Genomic DNA, 24,827 nt, shown 5'->3' with positions numbered 1-24,827 from the left:
GGTAGGCTACATTTACAACGCGAGGTTTTTAGATTGAAACACGACCGCGCAGCGGGAGTGTCTTAACAAAAACCAAGCTCCTAATAACATAATGCACTATTCTTTATACCACTTAATACGTTTGTATTTTTGAAAATTTTTACCAAAGAGTAAAGTGAGGAAGAAACATAATAAAAATTACTAGAAAAAAAAATTGTAAGGAAATAAAGCCCTTGTGAAATCTAGCTATGGAAAAAAAAGAAACTGTGTATTAATTTAAATATGAAGATATTGATTTACCCACAGTGTAAATACATATTAGTGAATAGCAAAGGGTCAAGCACCGAGCCTTGAGGTATACCAAATTTTGCGTATACCAAAGAAAAAGACGATCAAACAAACCGCAGGAGGTTAACGAACCGTTATCGCATCACCGTATCACATTTTGATCATTCAGAAAAGCGAATGGCATATACAGAAATCGTTTTCTAAATGTTTTTGAAATGTATAATATCCTGTTACATATCTTCGAGTAATGAACAGAAGTTGCGGAAAGTTATTTAAAACTAAAACTCTGTCATTATGACAATGGAAGGGTGGAACGTATTTGGTAATGGAACGGATTTGGTTTGCTGAATATGTTGCCATGTTAGCTGTAACGAGTTTGAGTTAATTAGTAATTTCGTTTCAAAACATCAGCGAGATTATAGCTTTGTGTCATTTGTGGAAGTGTACCATGTTCGATGTTATTTTGATGCTCAAATTCATTATGTGAGCTGCAATTACTTACGCGTCTAGGTTTCCAGACTGCAACACAATTTTATTGCTCGAAAAAACTTAATTAATAATTCAATTTCAAATCGGCTGTTTTTTATGACAACAATAATGACCAATTTTATTGTTTACTTACAATTTGCACAGAATTAAAATTAATCCCACGCTACAGAAATTTAACTTAAAATTCTCTTATTCAACGTCTCGCCGATAATTCGCTATAAGTAACTTTATAAGTAACTTCAATAGCATTTTTTTTACTTGTTCCGCCTGTTTCGCGAGATTTTTCAAGATTTTTCTGGACCGTAAGTCTACATTAGATCACTCCGTTCGCGACACAGGAGCGCATTCAAGACAGTCCTAGACTCGTCTCGATTATTATTAAATATTCGCATGCTACAATGTTATTTAATATAAAGAGTGATTTACTTTATCCACGTACTCGTAAATACGAGACATGGTTCAACTTATTATTATAATCCTAAATGTGTCTGTTACTGTTATGCGACTGCCATAAAGATACCTTCTTGAAGATTTCCGAATCAACCTAAACTGACGCTAAGCACCAATAAATCAGATTGTTACATAACAATCGAGTTATCACAAGAGCAACCAGACTGCAGCCTTGCGTCATTTGTAGATGCGAGGGGCGGATCATATTCGATATCATTACCATGCCAATATCCATCGCACCGAAAGCTGCTGTTCCAGTAATTTGCTCTTGAACAACCATTGTGAATAATTCTTTTCCGCCAATAAACGTAAGTACCCAATACCTCCACTTCTGATTTACTTATCGCCGGTTTGCAGATGGACAATTTAACATTTGAAGAGCAACCTTTCGGTAAACTTGACATCAAAGAAATCTCGAACAAGCATTACATTTCGTACGACTTCTGGCGACGCGTCATAGATTTTCTTCGCTTGTTCGCCAGTACGATGTCCATCTGCGCATCCGTCGTCTTGATTTATGTCATAATAAAGATCAAACGTCTTCGATCAAGGACCAACAATTACATCCTTCACTACGCCATATCTGCTCTAATATTCTACACGTTTACTACCGCTTTTGAAATTCTTCTACACTGTGGACTGCACAATTTAACCAGTGGCAGGGTTTTCTGCATGTTGTTCAACATTGAGAGTGTTTGTTTATCGCTGACATTTACCTTTGCAACTGCACTGTCAGTGGATTGGTTAATTTTAGTGACAAGAGAGTCTTGGTTGGAAAGATATGGAAGGATTCAAAAATATCTCATTGTGTGCATATATCTCGTCCACATCACTGAATACTCGCTAGTCGTTAGTTCATGCTTCGATAAACATATTGTTGCCGAAAACAGTACCACACTAGTCATATATTGCCTTGCAAGTTTTACAGTCTTGGCCGTTAACGCTTTTACATATTTTAAAAAACCTAGTGGAGACTGTATTAGGTATAGATACTCACTAACCATTTCAACTTTTCTTGTATTGATCTGGATCCCGGTGGTAGTGTTCGCTGTTTTTGTTATTCAGTATTTGTACTTCCCTGAGAATATCATAATAAGAATTTTTGTATTGCCTTTTGAGATATTACTTGCGGTTGTCGTACACGGTGTTCCTATAATTACAGCATTTTGGCTTTCATACATAAGTCATGATTTTAGCCAAGCCTTCAACACTGTTTTTAAAAGACCTTCAAGTACCCCAGACCATTTGGACGACGACGAGGAAAATGCTTTGGTTCAAAGCGAAAATAGTTAGAACATTTGCCCGGTTTTTGCAAACATCAAAATCACTAATTTATTTATCTTGATTGTAAAATTGTATATTATGTACCTAAATAAAGAGATTTATATTAATTTAACGACAATTAAAACTACTTCTTGTGTGCAAGTACCAAAAAGAATTAAACGATCTATACTCCGTTCGCTTAAGCGATATAGTAATCACGTGCCACAGTGCAGTCGGTGAAGAAATTGGCTCCAGTGGCGTAACATAAAGTATTCAGATATTATAAATTAATAAAAACTTTTAAATACAATTTTAATAGTCATTAAATGATTTTGAAATGGTCTTCTTACAATAATTATTGTAAATCTTTTCCTGTGTCACTTCTCAATTGGGGATAAATGCATTACGATTTTAATTATAATTAAACAACGTACTCAGATTATGCACGACACTGCAGTCTAGTACCGAACAAGCAACCAACAATTATAATTTAGATTCTAAATAAGATTTTTATTGAGATGTTAAAAAAATTGTTTCTCATATTTTAGAACATTAGTACATGTCACGAGTAATCACGGTGACTCCTGCAAACAAAAAGCTTTCTCTGGCAACGTGTTTAATCAAATGACTTGTCCACCCAGAAACGAGCTTAATTTCGTGTGATAAATTGCACCGAATTTTCTCTTCTCTTACCCACATGCTCACCCCATCCGAAACGTCCAAATTTCTTGGACAAAATTAAACGTTATTTATTATACAAGAGTGTAGACTAAATTTCGTTAATTCCGTTGGCTCAGATATTTTCTTGTCCACTCTTTTTCTCGGATACGAAAGATAAATTGGGGCAACATTGTTCCACTTTAATCTCTCCGAAGCAGTGGAACGTCCGCAAAAAATAAAATGACAAGAGGTTGTGCCAAGAAGGCTTTCATCACCATGATTGGAGCTCTTTTTCTTGGTTTTAACGGTTGACTCGGTTGTTTCAAGTTGTAGCAAACGACTTTGATTCGACCAATAATAATTAAATTACATCTGTAATACTTACAACACGCAGGGCAGTGGATTACAGGTCCATCTCAACCAGTGCAGTCTGGATGCTAAGAATCTGCAAAAAATGAAACAATATTTACAACAGCTGCACGGAAGAATTTTTGTTTGTTTTAAATTTCTGTTTCCATTTTATTTTAAAGACAGTAATTGTAGTAATTGCGTATCACCGTGGGTTAAGTTATATTATATCCCACTCATTTTAGAAGTGTAACAATCTCCTTATCCCAATGGTGCGGTAATAAAATTATTACCGCACTAGTCAACACTAGTGTGATGTTCTAGGAAATGTTTTGATTCCATTAAATACAGGGTGTCTTAAAATTATCGTATTCCGAGTTCGGGGCTTAGTAGGCGACATCCTGTTGACTAAGGAAAAATGTTTAAAAAAAATTGCTGTCACTTTGAAAAAAATATTAAAGTTGTCAATATTTGTTCAAAAGTACCTGATTAATATTCTAGCTATGTTGTACTTCCCTTTTGAACAAAAATTGGAAAAACAAAGCTTTTATTGTTTCGAGATAAAGCTGTTTTTTCAAGAAATGTCTTTTCATTTATATTTTAATATTTTACATAATCATCCTCACCATATTTCAAAATGAATCTCAACCATTTATATTTTTTATTTGAAGAAAACATTATGAAAAGTGTGAACCTTCAGACCCATAGATCTTTGTAAAGACCCCCCTATATTTTTTATTTTATTTTTTCGACATTCCTGAGATTTTTCCCTACAAGACTCCCGACTTGGAATACGTTAATTTTCCCTGTATAATGAAGGTAATATAATTACATGTAACGAAATTGAGAATTCACAAATCCAAGGCAACAACAAGCAAATTACAGCAAAAAACAATAGTTTCCGAAAAATTAAAATTCCTGTTTGTTGTTGTTTGTTGTTATTCGGTATCCAAGACGCGAGTATAGTCACTCGCGTTGTTATCATCTTGAAAAAAAAACATCTTCTCGTTACCTTGATAACTTTATTATTCTATCAAAGTGGGGCTATTTTAAGACAACTTTAACGGTGATAGAACGATATTCGTGGGATACTATATTATTATTATTAACGCACTATGTATTTACCCCAACTCGGCCTATGGCCTCGTGGGGCAATTCTTCACAATACGTGTGTTAATAATGCCTATATCTCACTTATATCGTAAACTATTGTCAAATAAAAAAAAAAATAGATCCTTATAAGCTTTTTTAAGTGTACAAGTTTAGAACATCTAAAATGATGAGTTAAATTCCTTTCTTTGAGAGTCAAAATTTATTGACAATTGGAATGACAGTAAAAAAATTGTTTTTTTCTCAAACAATTAAAATCGCTGATCATGACATTCAAGAAGAAAAAAAAATAGAATAGAAAACATGTTTCATTTAACAAGCTCTGCTACGTGTTAAAGTTAACACACGCATTTTCGATACACCTGTATACGCATATTCTACATTCATTAAAAATTCATTTGTCTAGAGTTGGTAGTAAAAGATATTCTTTATAAAAGTAAAGAACTGATGAGTTGCTAATTTCGAAAGTAGATAAATCTAAATATTAAATTTCATTGATACCCACTCGAAATTTGGAAATTCTCTTTGAACTAGGTAGAAACAAAATATGTAAAGGGAAATAACAGAAAGAACGTTTTTTGGCAAAGTGTACTTAAATGAAAATGAATTTTACTTGAGAAACATCTTGTAAAGGAAAATATTAATATTCTGAATAATCTGAAATGAAACAACAGGCGCTTGCCATTTTCTGAATAAGAATTTTGTATTTAATATTAAATAAACTGGGAAGAAATAATAAGTGTAATATTATGAACTTGCCTTACTAAAGAATCAAATAATCTTTTCTTCACTACATACAGGGTGTTATTGAAAGTTGTACAGATATTTTAACCACGAGCTACTGGCTTCATGCAGAACTCGGAAAAAATATCTAAAAAATTCTAATAAAATGACATTTATTTTTTGAGCTACAATTTTTTTTTTAATTGCTTTTAGTCTTCTACGTTGTCAAACAACCTCGTAGGTAAAATTTCGGCACATTTTAAAAATACACCCTGTATATCATGTTTTATAAAATGTACGCCAATGCGAAGTAACCTATTGAAAATATGCTTTAAAACAAGGAAACCACATTGGTGTACGTTTTATAAAATATGATATACAGGGTGCATTTTTAAAATGTGCCGAAATTTTACCTACGAGGTTGTTTGACAACGTAGAGACTAATAAGCAATTAAAAAAAATGTAAGCTCAAAAAATAAATGTCATTTTATTTTTTGACAGAATTTTTTAGATATTTTTTCCGAGTTCTACATGAAGCCAGTAGCTCGTGGTTAAAATATCTGTACAACTTTCAATAACACATGTATACATAAATATACAGGTATTTCATGAGTGACAATGAACCCGGCAGAGTATAAAATGCAACCCACAATACATTTCCAAAGTTAGCGTGGTAATTTTAAATTTCGTATTGTTTTAAAATAAAATAATGAATGCATGATGGCTTTGCTTCCAATACCTAATCTAATTTTATTTGTCAAAACTGACATTTACGAAAAAGTTAAAATAGGACGACTAAAATGTATTTGTGTAATAAAAATGCTTCCCAAAAACTTCGTTTTTTCACAATTTTATTTAACGAAGCGAATGATATTTATGTTAAAATTTGCGAAACATCCACGTTAACTTCGGAAATGTATTTTGGATTGCATTTCCAATTCGTCGGGCTCATTATCACTCGTGAAATACCCCGTACATTTTCATCTGAAATTAATATCATTTTGGAAAAAACATAAAGCGGCGCTGTTGCGAATAGATTTTTGTTTGTGATTAAGTGATAATATTAAAATAATCTATTGTCCACTTCTTCATACAGTCAAAACAACGTTAATATTATTTAGAATTGTAATCAATCTATATACCGGGTGGGGCATCGTATACGCACACGTGAGAAATCGCGACTTCTAATTAAATAAAATTGGCGAAATTTTATATACCTGACTAATTATTGATAAGGTATATTTGAGAATTTTTAAAATTTTTTTTGTTAATAAATAAGGCCGTAACAGTTTTATTAGTTTTCTGAAATTAACTGTTAATTTACCTATAAAGTTTTTACACTAAATGAATCTGTATCTGCTAGCCCATCAAACCCTGGTGGCATAATTACAAATTTTGACTTGGTTAGCTAAATAATTCGCTTTTTTATTTAAACGTAAACCAGACGGGTGATTTACGGCACAATGGTATAATTTCCCAACAAAGGTATAGCCGACCGTTTTAAACCTTTTTGCCATAAAATTGACAGTTTCCATTGTAGCCTAAATTTACGACAGCACAAGTAGCAGGTCATAAATAAAAATCATTTTGAAAGTTGAAATGTAAAACTGCCTTTAATTCAAAATCTAATTGGTATTTTTTTCCCTAGATTTCGTAAATAATTATAGGAAGTGAATCTGTATAGGTTAGTATAAAAATCAGAATTTGACTTTTTGGTTGAAATTTACATTTAAATTTTTTTTGCCTTTGTTTGTAAGTGAAAAATTATCAAAAAATTATGAAATGTACCTTACCAATAGCCAGGTAAGTCTGAAAAATTTCGACAATTTTATTTAATTAGAAGTCGCGATTTCTCGCGTGCGCGTATACGATGCCCCACCCGGTATTTTTATAAAATATAATTAAAAAATTATTTTATTAAGTGACTGATACTTTTATGTACTATTATAACATATATTATAAAACTAATAAACAACTAAATGTTTTAATATTCTTACATCAACACCTACCGTTATAACGTGTGGTAGGTACCTAATTTTAATGCAGAGTTCAAATTTGTTTTAACACAGGGTCTGTTTATTGTTAGCGTAAATTCAATTGAAAGTAAACAAATACGATTATGTTTATTGAAACGTAAATCAAAAAAATTATAAACTGAAAATAATGTTTTATTAGTCTTACTGCACCAATGAGTGCATTATTGTCCTTTAAAATTTCAAACAATTTGAAGCCATAAATTATCACATGGAAATATTCAGAAAATTTGTCAATTCTAAGGGAAAAATTGCACCAAGTATTGCGACTACAGCAGGCTATTTCTTGCCGAATAATTAGAAAATTTCAGAATAAAGGATCCCCCACACCTACGCGAAACTTTCGTTGCAAATCCGCGACAGCGGAATCAGTCAAAGTGCTTTACGAACAATATAATCAATATTTAATAAAAGACAAAATGTATTCATCGTTGGATGAAGAAGAAGCACTTTTGTTGTTTGTACATTTTACAATAAGTAAATCAAAGAAAAACGCGTGTGATCGCGAATGAACATCCGCTGGGAATAAAAATGCTGTCAAAATCGTTAAAAGTGGAAACATTCGTACCAGTCTGAACGTGCAGATTTGCTACCGTGTAAAAAAATTTTTAGCGACCGACGCGAATTTCCACGTTAGTGTGAGGGATCCTTTAGGCGATAGAGATTGAAGTTTAATACCTTATGTATGCGTTTAAAATAATACCGTGTGAGCAACAAGTACTGATTGAGTTGGCAATAAATTCTGGTGATTTTTGGTGACTTTTATATCATGTTCCAACGAGAAAACCATTTTATTAATAAAAGATTACAAAAACCAAAACGTTTAAATTTGAAATGTATACCAACTGTCAATAATGTCAATAAAACAAACCGAAATAGGTACAATTCAGTCTTGAAAATTTTATGTAAATTTTTTTATTGCCAACTGATACAGTTATTGTTGCTCATGGTCAGGAGATTACGAAATACCCAAAGATTATTGTTAAAACCTGAGTATAAAACAAGAAAAAATGTTTGCTTGTGAATTTTTCGTGAGTATGCAACAAACAAAACACCAATAAATTAGAAATATGAAATGTCAGTAAAAAATCTCTCATGGGTTTATTATTACATTGTACAACAAGCAGGCATAAAATAAAGTACAATGTGATAAAAAAAAAAAAAACAACCCATGCAAATTATCGGTCATGTAGCAAATAAGGAAATAAGCATTCAATGCATGGGCGTAGACAATTTGTGGTCTCAAACCCTACTATGTAATAAATCACACCTCATGAATTTTAATCGTTGGAATTATAATTGTGCATTTTGTTATTTTATTATTATCTGATAATGGAGAAAATGTACAAAATAAACAAGAGCAAATTTTACATTCGTAAAAATTTAGTTACCAGCTTCATTGCGAAAATCGACGCCACTGGTAAGTAGATTTTTTGCTGAAATGTCAAAGAAACGTCAACGATGTGGTGTTGTTAACCTAGAAAACAACTTTTCGATTTCGTTTACAGACGTTTACTGTAATTGTAAGCAACTTTTATTCCAGAATAAGTGGTAAAATGGGTTTTGCCATTGAAGAGAAAGCATTTTTAACTTTAAGTAACTGATATAATTTCTAAAAAAAGATAAAAATTTAAAATAAAAATCATTCCAATTACCGAGCTTGTAAATGTAAATGATTTTATTTAATTTCTAACATTGAATATTTTCTATAACGGCTATTTTGTTGTTCATTCATTTCGTTTCGTACAGAATCATTTCCCATCTTTTCCTTTTCAATATCATTTTATTTACAAGCATCTCCCTCTCAGAGCTCTTTCTTTATTCTCATTCTAATTCCTACAGAGCTCAGAAATAAAATCAAACCTCCACCACTGCAAGATCATTGTATGTTTCTCACTTGTGCACATCTGTATGGTTGATTGCCTAGCGATTTAATTTGTGCGGAATTATCCCGAGAAATAATAATTGTTATCACAACTAAAACAAAACGTGATAAACAAATTTCTTGCAATCGTTAGATTTCCTTCACTCCACTAATTGTCTTGTAAACAATTCAAAAGAAATAATTTAATTCTTAACGCAGCCATGACGTCTTCGTTTCCCACAAGCTTGATATTAAGTACACACCACAATTAATTTATTTAACGAGGGCGTAAGTAGCAAATGGTTTTGCCTTGACAAGACTTACCAGTAGCTTAACGAGAGCAGTGCATTAAAGTAATCCTTTCACAATAAAACGGTGTTAATGCAATTTAATGTAAAACTTTAGTTAGTTATCAGTTAGTATGGATTCCGAAGCTGACCAATTATCCGATTTCAACCGCTCCTCCTCCAACACCACCACTTTCGAAGAAGATCTAACAGCATGGTTCGTAAGTCGGCAACTTTTCAAAGTCTTGCTGTCGGTGGCCTCCATCATATGCGACACTCTGATCATTTACGCAATAATCAAACTGAAAAAGACGCAAGAAGTGAAATGCTTTCATCTCATGAACTGGAGCGTGCTGGACATCCTGTACTCCTTGATCTCCCCGTACGTGTCGTTTTTGATAAACGCAGTTGCGTACGAAGAGTTGGAGTATGAAGGACTGATCTGCTGGATCTTGCAAACGGAATCAGCTTTGACCTTCTTGATACTGATCTCAGTTTGTCTCCTGACGATTGACTGGATCATCGGGAACGTGTCCGATTCGTGGTACAATTTCTACACGAGCAAGCTAATCTTCATCAAAATATTTTTCTACACCTTCGCCATCCTCTACCTCTGGTACGCCTCCATGTACTGCTTGTCCAACTGGAGGGAGATTCATAACATCACAATCTTGAACACTTTGAGGTTTCTAGTGGTGTACACAATCTTGCTCCACGTCTTTTACTACGTCTACAGCAAACGCAGGAATTTGCTGATGAAGATGGACTTCACTATAATCCTGCCGACGACTTTGGTGTTGTGCTGGTTGCCTTATTTGATCGTGCACACCTTCTTGTCCCGGAGCAACAACGAGAATCTCCTCATTTTCTCGTATTTTATTTCGCAGTGCTTCGTGTTAGGAAACGCCGTTTTGAATGTGTATTTGCTGGCGAGGACTGAACACGAATTCAGGAAAAAGTTTCTCGAATTTGTTAAATGTCAGTGTAGGGACCAGTTGCGAAGCCATTATTCGGATGTCTACACCGCCAGTGATGCCAACAACAAGAGTTGAAAAACACAAGTTTTCAACAATTCACTTATGCACGCTTACAATTAGAAAATAGTGCTTTAGGATTATTTTTATTTGTTGTAAGATTTCTGTTGTAATGTAATATTTTGTTTACTGTTAAAATAAAAACCCACTCTGTATATGAAACACAAGATGAACCAGATTTATTTGTCAATTGATTCAACCTTGTACACACTAATGCATCTGGCATTCGGTTTAAAGAAGTGGACGAATAACGTGGAGTAACACCATTGCAAGTAAGTGAAAGACAATTGATATTTCATTGATAACTACTTGTTGTGAACAGTGAATTACTACCGTGAATACAATAAGGAAAAAGTATCAAATTCTTTCATCGCAAGAGAAGCAGTCAAAGGATTTCTGTCAGTGGTGGCTGTATTATGTGATCTTGTAATAATTTACGTTGTCATAAAAACAAAAAAACTGAAACGATTGAAATACTTTCATTTGATAAACTGGAACGTGCTGCATATCTTGTGCTGCATGAACTCTCCCTACATCTTATTTTTGATGAGATCTAACCTCACAAATTCGTTGGATTCGTTTCCGTTTCTGTTGCTACAAATGGAACGTGTCATTTTCGTTTTATTTTTAATAGTAAATTTGTTACTAGTTGTGGACTGGTTCATGAAAGCGTCATCATCTTCCTTGTATTCCTCATACATCAGTTTTCACATTCATATTAAATTTTGTTTTTGTATTTTTGCTATAGTTTTCTTCATGTATTCGCTCCTAACGAGCCATGTACACCATAGGGTATTTAATTACCGCACAGAACTGGAGATTTTATACTTTTTTAGCTTCTGCCTGTTTATGTTAACCGTCGTTGTTATTATATTTAAAAAACTGAGATCAAAATTTTCGTTTTGTCTCCTAGTGCCTATAATTTTTATTCTGTGTTGGACGCCATATTGCGTCACTAACATATTTATACTTGGTCAAACTTCAAGAACGACGTTCATTTACTCCTATTTTTTCAGCGAATGCATGATTTACGCCAATAGTTATTTCAATCTTGTGTATTTTGCCTTTTTTAACAAGTCCACGAAAAATATTTTTTCAGATGTTGTAAAAAGTTTCTGTTAATAAAAATTGTTTGTATGTTTTCGAATCAAACCTTTGTGTTTGCAATATACCATTTTTTCTTTTTTCCATTAAGTATTAAAAAAATCATATTGGTTAGTTTGCTGCATTATCTTTTTACTTTTCATTATTTTGATTGGTTTCATCTCTTTTTATCCCTACGCTTTTCATGTATTTTACCGTAAAGTATTTCTCTAAATTATAGTCTCTCGTTAACTAACGACACGCTTGTTTCAAACCACAATCACTTTTTGAACACCCGTTATTGATGAAGAAAACAACAAAAATTATTTTTTTTTTAAAAAAGACATTTACAAGTTCTCTTAAATGCAGTACATATATCCTAACAAAATTTAAATTAATTATTAATAAATAATTAACAATATCTCATGTTGGTTTTCAATATGTATTAATAATATTTTCAATACAAGTGAGCAATGTTCGGCATTTAATCACGAGGACGGAACTGTATCATTATCTATCTGCATCACTATTTTTCATAACTGTTAAAATCACTGAAACAATAACTTCTACAAAATTAGCCCAACAGGAAACTCACGAAAACAGTTTTTCACAACAAAACATGGATCAACAAAATTCCAAATAAGACAGGTTATGTTGTTAGGCGTTGCGTGTTAGTGATTGGTTTACTGATTTTAGCAGTGACATCAAAACATAATGCATTTAGCATGAATTTCTCCAGAAATTTACCCCAAGCAATTTCACGTTTTTTCGTCAATTGAAATCTAAATAACAGGTTAAAAATTTAAATAAGTCAAAAATAAGACAAGCTTTAGTTATTATATTCAGAAAGTATGTTAAAAACAGATTGAAAAAACTTTCTGTACAACATATTTGGCGTCCTCTATCCACAAACTCGCAAAACATTCACTTTGCTCACTAGTGAGAAAATAATTTTTCCTCACTAGTGATTCAATTGCCATCTTTGCTCACTACTTCCAGAGACCGCTGAAATTCAATGATCATGGAAAAAATATATTCATATTTATTATTCTTAAAAAAAAAACAATTATTATATTTATTTTTGGATAAGATCTTTCTAAGAGATTTTTTTTAGTAACAATTCAGAATACAGCGCAAGTCTAATTTTCTAATAAACACAACATATTTTAAACGAGACAGATTATCGCAATTGATTAATAGAGCTCTAACATCTTCGTGTCTCATTGCAGTTTAGTTTTGGTTTCTAGCACGACAGAAATGTTGAAAGTGTAACGTGGTAATCATCTCGTCGAATTAAAAGTTATCTGATGAAGTAGAAGAGAAATGGAAGATTTGTTTACAAACAGTTCAAACTCCACACTAGACGTCCACCATCCCGCCTTCTACGTCCAAATAATCAACATCTTTGCAACATCGATGGCGATAGGTGGTGTAGCTTCAAATATAATTATAATATATACACTGATCAAATTTCAGAAGCCCAACGTCCATTACAACATATACATAGCGAGCTGGTGTGCTTGCAATGCACTGCTGATTGTTGCTTTTCGCTCCAATTTTATCACTTACGTCGTGCAGTGTGTAACGGTGTACTTCACGTTTGTGTTTATGCTAGGAAACACAATCTTTGTGTCCATTTTGGTACTAGACTGGTATGTGACAAACTACTTGTCCCAAAATAGCGCAACGATTTGTCGAAAAAGCTCCAAATTCGTTACACTTGTCATCTGGATTGTAATTGTTGTTTTCGTCATGAACTCTTTATTTTTCTGCTTCTACAAAATCCACGTTCCCTACATCCTGCTTCTAGTTCTAATCGGAACTCTTTTTACCATTGTAGTGATTATCGGAATTCATGTGCTCAGACTGATCAAGTGGAAAACCTCCAGCGTGATAATTGTCAAGTCCAACTTGGTACTGATTTTGGTGTCTTCCTATCTTCTCTGTTGGCTTCCGAAATGGGTCCGTGTGTGCCATTTGCTCATTTTTGAAGAGAACCACACGTACGATGGTCTCGGAGAGTTAACCACTGGAATTGCATTTTCAAATTCGGTCGTGGTTCTGTTCCTGTTGTACTGTTGCGACGAGACGTTCAAAAAGAGTCTTGGAAGAATATGCAAATGCAAAGAGGAAAACTCCGTGGTAGGGGGTGACCATAGAGATATCATGGACTTAAGAGAGGCTCCCGATAATGTATTAATACCAACCTCGGCGTGAAACATTTTTTGTAACCTTTGTACAAATAGACTTTACAATAAATATTTTTCTAACGTAAATATACTCTGTTTCTGAGTCCGATGCCGCTAAGCCATAACACCACCGAAGCGCTGACAGATTCCAGTGCGTCCAAAACATTTCACGAAAAATTAATTATAAGCAGCCTAAGCCATTCTACTGGTATTAAAATGTTACAATTCAACTTTTTTGTTTTCCTGCTCTAAAGTACTATCCCTTACATGGCATCTTCCAAACATCATGTTTTCTCACTCTTATGCCCGCACACAGCTTTCAGAAAGTGGATGGCCAATTTGTTAACGTGTGCCGAGCGCAAAAATCTTCCCAACAAAAGAAATTAGCATGTGCGTGTGTTAAGCGGTGATTATTATTGATTTATGACAACCCGGTTTTACGACTTACCGGCATCGAACTCAGAAACGGAGTATAACTGTCTCCTTTCTAACTCTCAATTTTTTACTTATCAATGATACTGAAGAAATGCAGAAGTTTTGTCCTCCAGTTGGCTAAAGTTCAAATCAAGAAATTGTATCTTCTTTCAGCAATTTCTTTTATGCAAAATAGTAAGCATTTTGGAAAACAGTTTGAAGACAATTGAAATTATAATTAGAAGAAGTTACATATGAAAAACAAAGAGAGATTAAGAAAAATACAAATTGGGGTAAAAATGTGTTGCAATGTACACAGAGAATGCCGTTTCCAGGCCTTTCAGATGCAATTTGTACTTGCTCGGTTAAAATTAGACAACGCAAAAGATGTCATCATTAAGTACTATTGAAGTGAGAGAAGTTCAGAGGAAGTTATTAATTTAATCATGCCATTACGGAACATTTTACTTTGCCGACTTTACGTTCAAACAGAAATTCCAAATAATTAAATGAAAACTTTGTGATAATTACAAAAGGTGTGCAATGCATTTAATTGCACGTTTTAATATTGCCACAAAACATCAATTTGTAAAGTGCGTTGGGAGTTATTAAAACGAAAATAACAACACTGTCAATAGACAACTGCTTTCAGTGTTTTCCTTCTGTCTTATTGCCGAAGTGATTAGGATGAGTCATAAATTGGAAATGGAAGATGCAACTGTACTGAAGGACTGTATGACTCCTTGGTGACTCATATTCTTAGAATATTGCTTACGTACTCTCCCGCCCCTATATTTACCCCACTCATTTTGAATTCTCTCTAATCTGTTATCGTGCAGATAAAAGACTAAACACAAGCTGTTGGTTTGTCGTGGTCAAGGTTTGTGTTACACTGCTGGAAGTTCACGTGGTAAGATAATATCCAAAATTCACATTACTAATTTTATCTACGCCCGTGCGATAATTAACACTTATCCCATCTATTTTGCATGAAATAAGAACTTCACTACCGCACGCATTTTCATTACCACACGTATTTTCATTACCGCACGCTTTTTTATAATAAAAACCAATTAATCAATGAATAAACATTGAACTACAAGAACAATTAATGTATAGTCTGTCTCAATTCTAAATTTCCACCAACACTGCATTCTACGTTAGAAATGCAACCGGCAACACTGTTTGGTAAAAAGTGCGTCATCTTGTATTTGTCAGGAAAAGAACGTGCTCACCTTTTTATCGTTTCGAAACATTTACTAGAGCATTTTTCATTTTAGCGTTAAGTAAATTTCCATTGTTTTCGAATCATGTTTTAAAATAATTATATTGCCAACTTCGGTTATAACAATCCCCAGATTAGAAATATTTTTATTCTGCCAACATAATTCAACAGGTGGTGGAAATTTAGAATAAAGATAGAATATAACTATTTTTTATAAATATTAACTACCTACACAATTTTTGCAATTTGTTAAATAAACTCCCCATGAAGACAGTTCTTGTGAATTTTTTTCTACTACATATGTATGTATATTAAATTCTTGGTATTATAGTAGTGGTCGATTCTCACTTCGGTAAAAAAAACATTTTTTTTTAATTCTGGGCGGTCGTAGATAAAAAATATTATACAGGGTGATTCAAGTTTTACCGCCCGCACGATTAACCCTATTAAAAAATTAGTAAAAACTACGAAACTTTAGGGCTACATTCCCTTTATATAAGGCTTCAAACGTGTGCAATCAGTTTTCCCGTATTACTTCATTCAGAGCCATAAAATTTAAAAAATTGATTTTGACTAAAATTAAAAAAAAAATCCGTGCACGCTCATAATTCACAATTAATTCAAAGAACATATTTATGAAATTCGCATCAAAAGAAAATGATTAGTTTTTGAATTATTTCAATTTTAATATTAACACGGAAAAATGATCAAGATTTACAACTTCTGCAGTGTCCTAAATAAATACCTCATTGTCGGGAAACATCTGTTGAGAACTTTTCCAGTAAGTCTTTAGTCTCTTTAAGGTACCATAAATAACCCATGTCAACTTCTATTGTGGAAGTGACCATCCAATTTAATAATAAATCATGGCTAAATTTTGCACTTTAATATCGAATTCCATTTATTTCAAAAACCGGTGATGCTTTCATGATTTCAATGACATCACATTTTTAATAACTGATTGAAAGGACTCTTAGTGAAAAATTATGTAAATTAATCTAGCGGTTGTTGAATTAAAACGAAATATTTACTCGTTTCATTAAAAAAATTGAGATTTTTACAGAATGTTCTACAGCGCTACACAATTATTTCTGCATTTTTTGAGAATTTTAAATCGATTAGAAGTGTGTGTTTTCGCTCGGGCGGTAAAACTTGAATCACCCTGTACAATACACGTGTGATAACGCATCATTAACAAACTTGTGAGATTACACAACTCGGCTTCGCAAATTTCACAGGCATTTGTTAAAATGCTCTTATCCCACTTGTATCGTAAATACATATCTATTGTTTACTATTTTTTTTACAATGTATCTAAACCACTTTGTTCTACTCTCTGATTCTTCATTAAAAAGACAGCACCATAGCGAATATTTAAAATGACGTTTTCTTTGATTCGTTGATTATTGAAAGGTAATATTGATATATCGGTATTCATTTAAATTTATCCTCAAAGTAGCCGTTGAAGAGTCGATTGTGAACGCACTAAGGATTACAGATCATGAATCAGCTGTTCAAATCTAACCTCACTTTTTGCGTTGTTTAGTCCACATCTCACATCTTTGTACAGGGTCATTATAAAATATTGTACCATCGTAGTAAGCGTTGGTGGATTAGTTGAATGGGCCGCAACCTTCATAACATGAGTGAGACTAGTATCGCCGATAGGTGGCGGTCCTGGCGGTAGTGGAAATCTGTCTACTATAGAGCATTCATTTTAAATGTTGGGTTTTGTAATAAAACTTGCCTGCTTTGACACTTGTCCGAAACTCAGTGAATCTAAAACTGTGTTCAATATATTCGGGATCAAAATTAAAGAATGGTGAATGGTGAATGATTGAGATCATTTTTAGAAGACCAAGTGGAACCATTAATATTAAATTTGTTGCCAATACTGGTAAATCATCTAGTGAATTTGATTCACATGACGATTAATTTTTTATTTGTTTACATATTTTGTTATTTATTTCTTACTTACTTTAAAATATACATGTAATGGATACTTTACTAATTTTCTTTATTTAGTAATCTTATTTGTCAAATACATTTTTTAAAATCAACAATCTCTACATTTTTTTGGTCACTGATCACAAAATGTGTTTTAATTTTTTTTTACTTGTGGATATTTTAACGTCTCTTTCTTTTGCTCGTCGGTAAGAAGGTGAAAGTACGACGTGGTACCAGTTTTATATGAACAGAGGGATTCCTATTTTACGGTACCGATACAATGAAAATTTGTCGCTTTCGTAATTTATGGTGTTTTGAGTTTATGACTTTACCCAACATTTAAAATGAATGCCCTATAGTTTGTCTAACGTTGCGAGGCTGCGGCACATCCAAAATTTGTGTGGATTTTCAGCGCCAACTACGATGGTAATATTTTATAATGACCCTGTAGTATTTTCATCATTTTTATTCTGATATTAATATGAGTTTTTATTAAGTAAATCAAAACCGAGAAAATTTCGCATGTGTTAAATATCTGATTTTGGACCAGCCTGTATTTAATATAATGCTGCCAACTCAGCGGTCTAATTTTACCGAAAACATATCTGAGTCAGTAGGCACAATACCAATAAGACGAAAGGGTTTAAAAGTTAATGAAAGTTTCTCCGGTGAAGTGCGAGGCCAATAACCTAAATGATGATTAAGCCATTTGCAATTTAATGTGTTGAACACCAATTATAATGCGGTAAAAGAAACCAGTTTGCAAGAATATATGGTCGAAGTATGATTGTTGGTTAACAAAATGGTACGTAAACGAATCCTAGCAACCGTCGCGTGAACTGTCCCCCCTGTGATGTCATTTTAAGCGGAAAACAACACTTTTTTTAATTTCAGTGAAACAGCCGCCATCAACAAGTCGTGCCAAGGAATCCTGCGTAAAAACCTCGTTTGTTTTGATTGAACTTGTTTACGAATCGGCTCAATCCAAATCGGACGTCTATTTGTGTCCTCTTCTTCGAATCGTTGTTTACGTAAATCCAGCCGCTTGCAAGCGACCGCTGCATGTAGATAATAATTTGTTGATAATGCTCGTGGCCACCCGACCAACTTTAGTGTCTAGGAAACATTTGTGGTGATAACTGTGCGAATCCAAGGTGAGTCACCGTTCAAAGTGGTACCGCTGCTCCTCACCACGCTTTTCCAGATGGTCAACTCGACCAACATCACCGACGATGACTACGAGTACGAGCCGATCGGCTACGACAGGATCTTCCTGGAGGTGTTCACTCTAGTGGGACTGCTGTCGGTCGCTGCCAACTTCTTCATCGTCTTCGTCGTACTCAAGTACAAAAAGCTGCGAGAGGACGCCACCAATTTGATTTTTCTTCACGTCAACATCCTCCAGGCGGCGTTCTTGTTGGGCACCCCTTTGACGACACGCGTGATGATGATGCTCACGCATGTCACGTCGGTGCACGGGGCGGTGTTTTGCGCCCTCTACCAGATCGAAATCTCGGTGATGTTCGCCGCAACCTGGTTCTTGTTCCTCATGGTGTGCGACTGGTACATCAAGTTGTACCACAAAGAAACGTACGTCAAGTTCTGCCGATTTTACAAATTCGGCGTCGCCGCCGTTTACGTTTTGGCTTTGTTCACGACGTCGATAACTGTCCAGCTCTGCTTCCAACACTATATGTTCGTGATCACTTACATAGTCATGGTGGCTAGTGTTGCTCTCTTTGTACTGTTTCTAATCGTGATGAACATTTTACACGCCGTCAAGAAGAGAAGAATAACGGTCGCTAGGAGTGGCACTTACGGACTGGCCATCACCAACATATTCTTCCTCTTGTGGTTCCCTTCTGTAATTCTTATCATTGTTACCATAAAAGTGGTCGTCAACACCCCTCTCTTCTTTATCTGTTTATTGCCATTAGGCTTCTCCACCCCCATTTTTAATTTGATATATTTGTACAACTTCGACGACAACTACAACGTGTTTCTCAAGCAAGTGTTCAAGTGCAGGTGTAACAAATATAGCAACGAAACCCTAGAAGACCAACCAGTGTCTTATAATGACGTGAACGGTGTGCAAATCTCCCAAAACTGACCAATCTCGCTTTTCTCTTAACACAATAATTAATTGCGAAAACTCTATTGTTGTATTTTATTGTTGTTAAGGATAGATCGTGGTAAAGGTCAAAAACGATTTAATTTAGTCATGGTTTTTGACCTGACCTCGAAATATTTATGCGATCGTATGTGATGTGATAGTCGACTAAATGTAAAAATTAATTTGATTACTCGCAGGTGTATTGTGACAAATAAAATATTTTGTTAAATTGTTGTGATTGTGGCGCAATAACAATTTAGAAAAAATTTGCCGTAAATACTGCCTCGCGTGATTACATAATGTCAAGGTCTGCAAGAAATCATCTTTCTCGTCCTGTCGAATTTCAAGCAGTTTCTTATTGCGGTTGTCGCGCTCTTTTACATCTGACGATAATTGTGTTGATTAGATGTACCGAACAAATATAACGTACACAAATTATATATTTCAGTTTTCCTCAGATATGCTCATGACATTTGATCTGTCACGTGACAGTGATTAGGGTTATCACTTTCGACATCTCGAAGACTGGCTGGGAAAAATGATTCCTAGAACTATGCAGATCGTAAAGTGAACAAGAACTATTTATTGAATATTTATTATCAAACGTGTTGTGATTATGTAAACGTATTCATAGGTGACCACATCCCAAAGAAAATTATGCTCGTACATTTCAGTAAGAGATAGATTTTGTATTTAGTTGAAATTACTTTGAAAATATTTTTTTATTTTATTAACGATTCATTTGTACGTGATATGATGGTACGACACTGAGCCAGACTATCACCAAGTGATAAATTGAACCAAACCAAAAGTGATTGGTCTAATGAAATGTACATACTACTTGTTTGATAACAAAATAAAAATAAAAATAATTAATCCTTTATTATGGACAAAAACTGTCAAAATTGTTATAATTGTTGACGGCATTCAGGCCGGCGTAACTTTTGTGGTGTTTTATGTTGCCATTTGAAAACTTCTTTTCGAGTAAACTAATCTTTGAAATGATTTTCTTTTTAAATTCTTCAAAATTAGCACGATTTAAACTTAGATTAAAAAAATGCTTATTATTTATTATTAGCAAATAATTCAAATAAATAATAATAATTTTGTATTGAGTTTCAACAAGAAAATATTGTATACCTGTTTTGTTTAAGAAATGAGCAGAATTCATTGAAAGCTTTTAAAAAATGTTTAAAGAATATTTTGGAAGTACTTACATAGTAATTTTTTTTTTGTTATCACAAAAAAATTGCTTTACCAGACAGACGAAATGAAGAAGAATATTATAAAGATTATACAATTGTTATAATTATTAAAACAGTTATTTGTGAAATTACAGAAATATTGTTAATATGACATTCAACATTTATATCTTTTATTAATTTGAAACAAATTTTTATAATAATTTAAATAATTTCCTGGAAGTAAGTATGTACATACAGAGTGTAACAGAAAAAAGTGCATTTGTTTTAACTGGTAATAGGACTCATCTACTACAACAACTTTTCAAAATATTTTATTTCAAAAACAAATTCTGAACGGTTTTAAAAATTAATCCAAAATACGCCTATGGAACGATTTTAATCTAATTACATTTAATAAAGGAACAAAACAAGGAGGTAACAAAAAAACAAACGAAAGTGAAACACTGTTATTCATGAAGCGAAATTTCTGGAAAAAAAAATTACTGCAAACATATTGATTGGTAAAAAACAATGAATGAAGAGTGCAATACGAAGGGAATAAAAAAATTCAGTTTTTACGATTCCTGTTTAAAAAAGTCTTTAGATTTATTTAAAAACATTTTTGTAATTGATGAGTACTATTACCAGTTAAAATAAATGCACTTTTTTCTGTTACACCCTGTATATTTAATTTTTTTCATTCTTCAAAATTCAAAAATAATTAAAAAATTAAAAATTTACTAAATATGTTAATAAAAATAATGTAGAATTATGTTTTAACCTTAAATTTCTTTTCGCCAAAGTAAGATGCATTTTTTTTTGTCAATGCAAGGGATTTTGATTTTCCAATTTTAAAAAACTAAAAAATAAGAGTCAGCAAGCTAATAAATTGCAAAAGAAGCATTTTTGTGAAAAATATCAGTTGAATGTATTGATTTGTTGTAAATGTTCCTAGATATTTTTTCTATTATCTCATTTTAGTTAAATTAATACAAATAAAACATACAAATTTGCAAATTTACACTAAGGCCCGGTTGTATAAATCCGCCCATTTGATTGGCTGATTCAAATAAAATGTTAAATATCCTCCAATCAGATCGCTTGACATTATGTTAACTTGAACAACAACTTGACATCGCTTTATACAGCCGGGCCTAAATGTTTAGTTAAAAAAATGGAATTATTCTGATAGAAGCTGCACTTAAATCATTTTAGAGATAATAATTATTACGAACAATTTTCAGGGAAAATTATATAAAATTAAAACTGGAAAATAAAATCGATCAAAATACGAATTTTTTTGCAAATGTATACCTAATAGGTAAATACAGCCTGAGAATAATTTGAAAATTTTTTGTGGTAAATTTAATGTGGTAACACTCATTGTATGCACATTTTTTATGATTCTATGATAACCCTGTTAGGAGGTATTAATTAAAACAAGACGTCAAAAAAACTTTTTTGTGTAAATTTATACCTTTTTATATTTGGTTAAAAAAAGATTTTCTTTTAATAACGTTAGTGCATTTGTTTTGGTGAAAATTAAACAGATTTGCTCAAAACAATCCCTAATTCTCAACAATTATTTCAGCAAGGATCACTACTTGACTATATTTTGAATAAAAACGACAACATGGCTAGAATAATTCTCGAGAATAAGGGATTGTTTTGAACAAATCTGTTTAATTTTCAATAGTAATACAACGAGTGGGTACGAAATTTCCGACAATTTCGTACCCAGGAGTTTGTATTCGGCATGACAATTCACTGAGCGAAGATTGAAAAATTCTATGAAAGAAACACTTGAATAGTCGTTCGTGATTTAAAAAAGATTGTTATTGTACAATTCGTCAATAAATAGTGAAAATGTCAAAAAATTTCCGGCGGCAATTTTCACTAGTGAAAATTTCCGCGGCAAATTTTCTAAAACAAGCGTGATTGGTCCGTACTGACCAATTTCGTAAATCTGATTGGTCGAGAGAATGTGAGTTGAATTGTCACCAAAACAAATGCACTAACATTACTAAAAAAAATCCTTCTTGAACTGAATATAAAAAGGTACAAATTTGTAAAAAAAACAACATAACTAGGGAATCTCTTCAAGAAATCCCAAATTTTCTCGACTAGTTTGAGCTGTTGCTCCGTCTTACTGAAAGTAACCATTTTCAAATACATCGTGATGCACCTGGTCTAAAAATGGGGCCAACAATTTTTCCCTACAACGCTAACCATTGATTGTATCGTGGAAGAATATTGGTCTTATGATTCTACGGCGGGATACAGCTAATCATATTCCTATCTTCACAGGATGTAAAGACACCTCAAGCAAATTCCGGGGATTGATAACAGGACATTTCCGGTAATTTTGTTAAATGGAACGAAGATTCGTCCGTAAAAAAACTTAGATCGAGAACGTCGTCGTTGTTTAAGATTTGTTGACAAAGGTTGCAATACTGCATTCGACTTTTGTGATTTCTCAGCAAGATTGTAGACACTTTCTATGGATGCATCTGTAAACGACGGCGAATCCTTCTAACGTTGGTGTGGGACACGTTTGTTTGAGCAGACATACGACGTGTCGAGGAATGAAGATTTTCTGCAGGAGTTCTTCCTCTTGATCGACGACATTTGCCTTCCAGTGGATTTTCTCTTCATCACACTTCCTGTGTTTTCTTGCATGGTATACATTTTATTTACAATTTAGTAAATTGTAACAATCGTCAATTTGATGGATGATATTTTTTGACAGAACTACATAGTTGGGTACTTCAAAAACAATAGAGCGGTGCAGGAAAATTTACATGTGCAAAAATTCCAAAGCTAACTAGATGACAATTATTCGGTTCCGCACTGTATAATAATTATTATCTTTCTTAAAATAGAATCATCTGGACTTATCTGTTTTCTTAATGCGTTTTTGATTATTATTATTGTTTCACCACACATATAATTTTTGATGCATATTTGTAGTTTTTTTATACCTTCATGTGTCCACATATTTTTACAGTCATTTCATTAATAAAAAATCAACTCTGCCATTAAAGATTTTTTTTTGCTCATTAAGTCACCAACCTACAAATCTCTGTGCCAATTTGATTGCTCTGATTGATTGAGTTAGTCACTGTCAAAACGTAAATAGATGGCATCTGTTAATAAGCTGCATTTAAAATATCTTCGATCGTTTATTATTCTACAGTAATTTAATTAATTTGGAATGGAAGCTTTGGTAAATAAAACCTAATAAACACTTTGACAGTTACAGCAACTTATCTCGTACGAGTTAATCTGCGAGTCAAGTTTAATTTTCCTGGATCAGCATGTTCTCAAATGAACTGCGTTTCGTATCTCTTTAACACCATCAAGTTTTAGCACTTCGCCACTTTGACAGTCTCTAGTCGTGTAGTCAAAACACCAATACAATAATAAGAATGATTTATTTTCGCTTTTCGACTTGCCAAAAAATACAAACATTCAATATGTGAGTCAGTTGGCGAAATTGCCGAACTGGGGTAGGTCACATTTGAATAAATTGCTACTTGTTCGCATCAGCTTAAACGGATAATTGTTGTCTTCCCGTGGTTCTCTACTCAGTGCACATTAGAACCCGGCGGTAGATGCTTCTGGTAAGTCCGCAACAAATTTAACGTTCGAATTGACCACCCACGGTACTTTATTAGTGAAAATGCACGTCGGACAAGAAACCACAGAATTGCCGACGACGATAGACGACGACGACTCAAACGAGAATTTCTATGAGAAGCAAGTGCTCAAATTGACGACGATTGCGAGCGTCTCGTCCATCATCGCCAACATTTTAATCTCCGTCACCATCATCAAATACAAGAATCTCAGGAGGGACGTCACCAACTACACCATCCTCCACATAGTTTTAGTGCAGATTTTCAGCTTGCTCTTCGACGAAATCCTCCTCTGGTTTTTCACCTACTTCGGGACGCCCTTGCCGCAGTACCACACCGAGTTCTGCGCCATTTTCGTAGGAGTGAGAATGCTGAACGCCGTCTCCTTCTTAATTATCATCCTTCTAGTCCTTAACTGGTATTTCAAATTGTACTGCGACGAGAGCAAGTATTCGTATTTTTGTAAATGTCACAAATTCCTCCTCATCTCAATTTATCTCGTTTGC

The 24,827-nt window shown here is 33.5% G+C and overlaps 4 protein-coding genes across 7 annotated transcripts in view; 3 read left to right on the top strand and 1 right to left on the bottom strand.

Annotated features, from left to right (window-relative positions):
• Nucleotides 1-24,827, bottom strand: part of LOC138125671 (somatostatin receptor type 2-like) — a 214,618-nt gene that overhangs the window by 71,222 nt on the left and 118,569 nt on the right. For all 3 annotated transcript variants that reach the window (XM_069041107.1, XM_069041106.1, XM_069041108.1), the window contains one exon: nucleotides 3,515-3,574. The gene's annotated coding sequence lies outside the window, so the exon portion shown is untranslated. The remainder of the gene's footprint in view (nucleotides 1-3,514; nucleotides 3,575-24,827) is intronic.
• Nucleotides 1,053-2,597, top strand: LOC138125673 (uncharacterized). The gene is made up of 2 exons (XM_069041111.1): nucleotides 1,053-1,514; nucleotides 1,564-2,597. Exon 2 carries the CDS (start codon nucleotides 1,564-1,566, stop codon nucleotides 2,497-2,499), a length of 936 nt encoding a protein of 311 aa, XP_068897212.1. The 5' UTR covers nucleotides 1,053-1,514; the 3' UTR covers nucleotides 2,500-2,597.
• LOC138125711 (somatostatin receptor type 2-like) lies at nucleotides 9,629-10,546 on the top strand. The gene has a single exon (XM_069041163.1). It carries the CDS (start codon nucleotides 9,629-9,631, stop codon nucleotides 10,544-10,546), a length of 918 nt encoding a protein of 305 aa, XP_068897264.1.
• On the top strand, nucleotides 18,004-19,728 carry LOC138126037 (somatostatin receptor type 4-like). 2 transcript variants are annotated; one of them, XM_069041694.1, is made up of 3 exons: nucleotides 18,004-18,191; nucleotides 18,281-18,540; nucleotides 18,591-19,728. In XM_069041694.1, the coding sequence occupies exon 3, from the start codon at nucleotides 18,591-18,593 to the stop codon at nucleotides 19,494-19,496; it is 906 nt and encodes a 301-aa protein (XP_068897795.1). In that variant the 5' UTR covers nucleotides 18,004-18,191; nucleotides 18,281-18,540; the 3' UTR covers nucleotides 19,497-19,728. The 2 variants fall into 2 exon arrangements, with proteins under 2 accessions (XP_068897795.1, XP_068897796.1); XM_069041695.1 differs by lacking the exon at nucleotides 18,004-18,191 and having other exon boundaries at nucleotides 18,249-18,540.

This window comes from Tenebrio molitor, chromosome 3, assembly GCF_963966145.1.
Source record: "Tenebrio molitor chromosome 3, icTenMoli1.1, whole genome shotgun sequence".
NCBI classification, from domain to species: Eukaryota; Metazoa; Arthropoda; class Insecta; order Coleoptera; family Tenebrionidae; genus Tenebrio; species Tenebrio molitor.
This window is presented reverse-complemented; position numbering and strand designations above follow the sequence as displayed.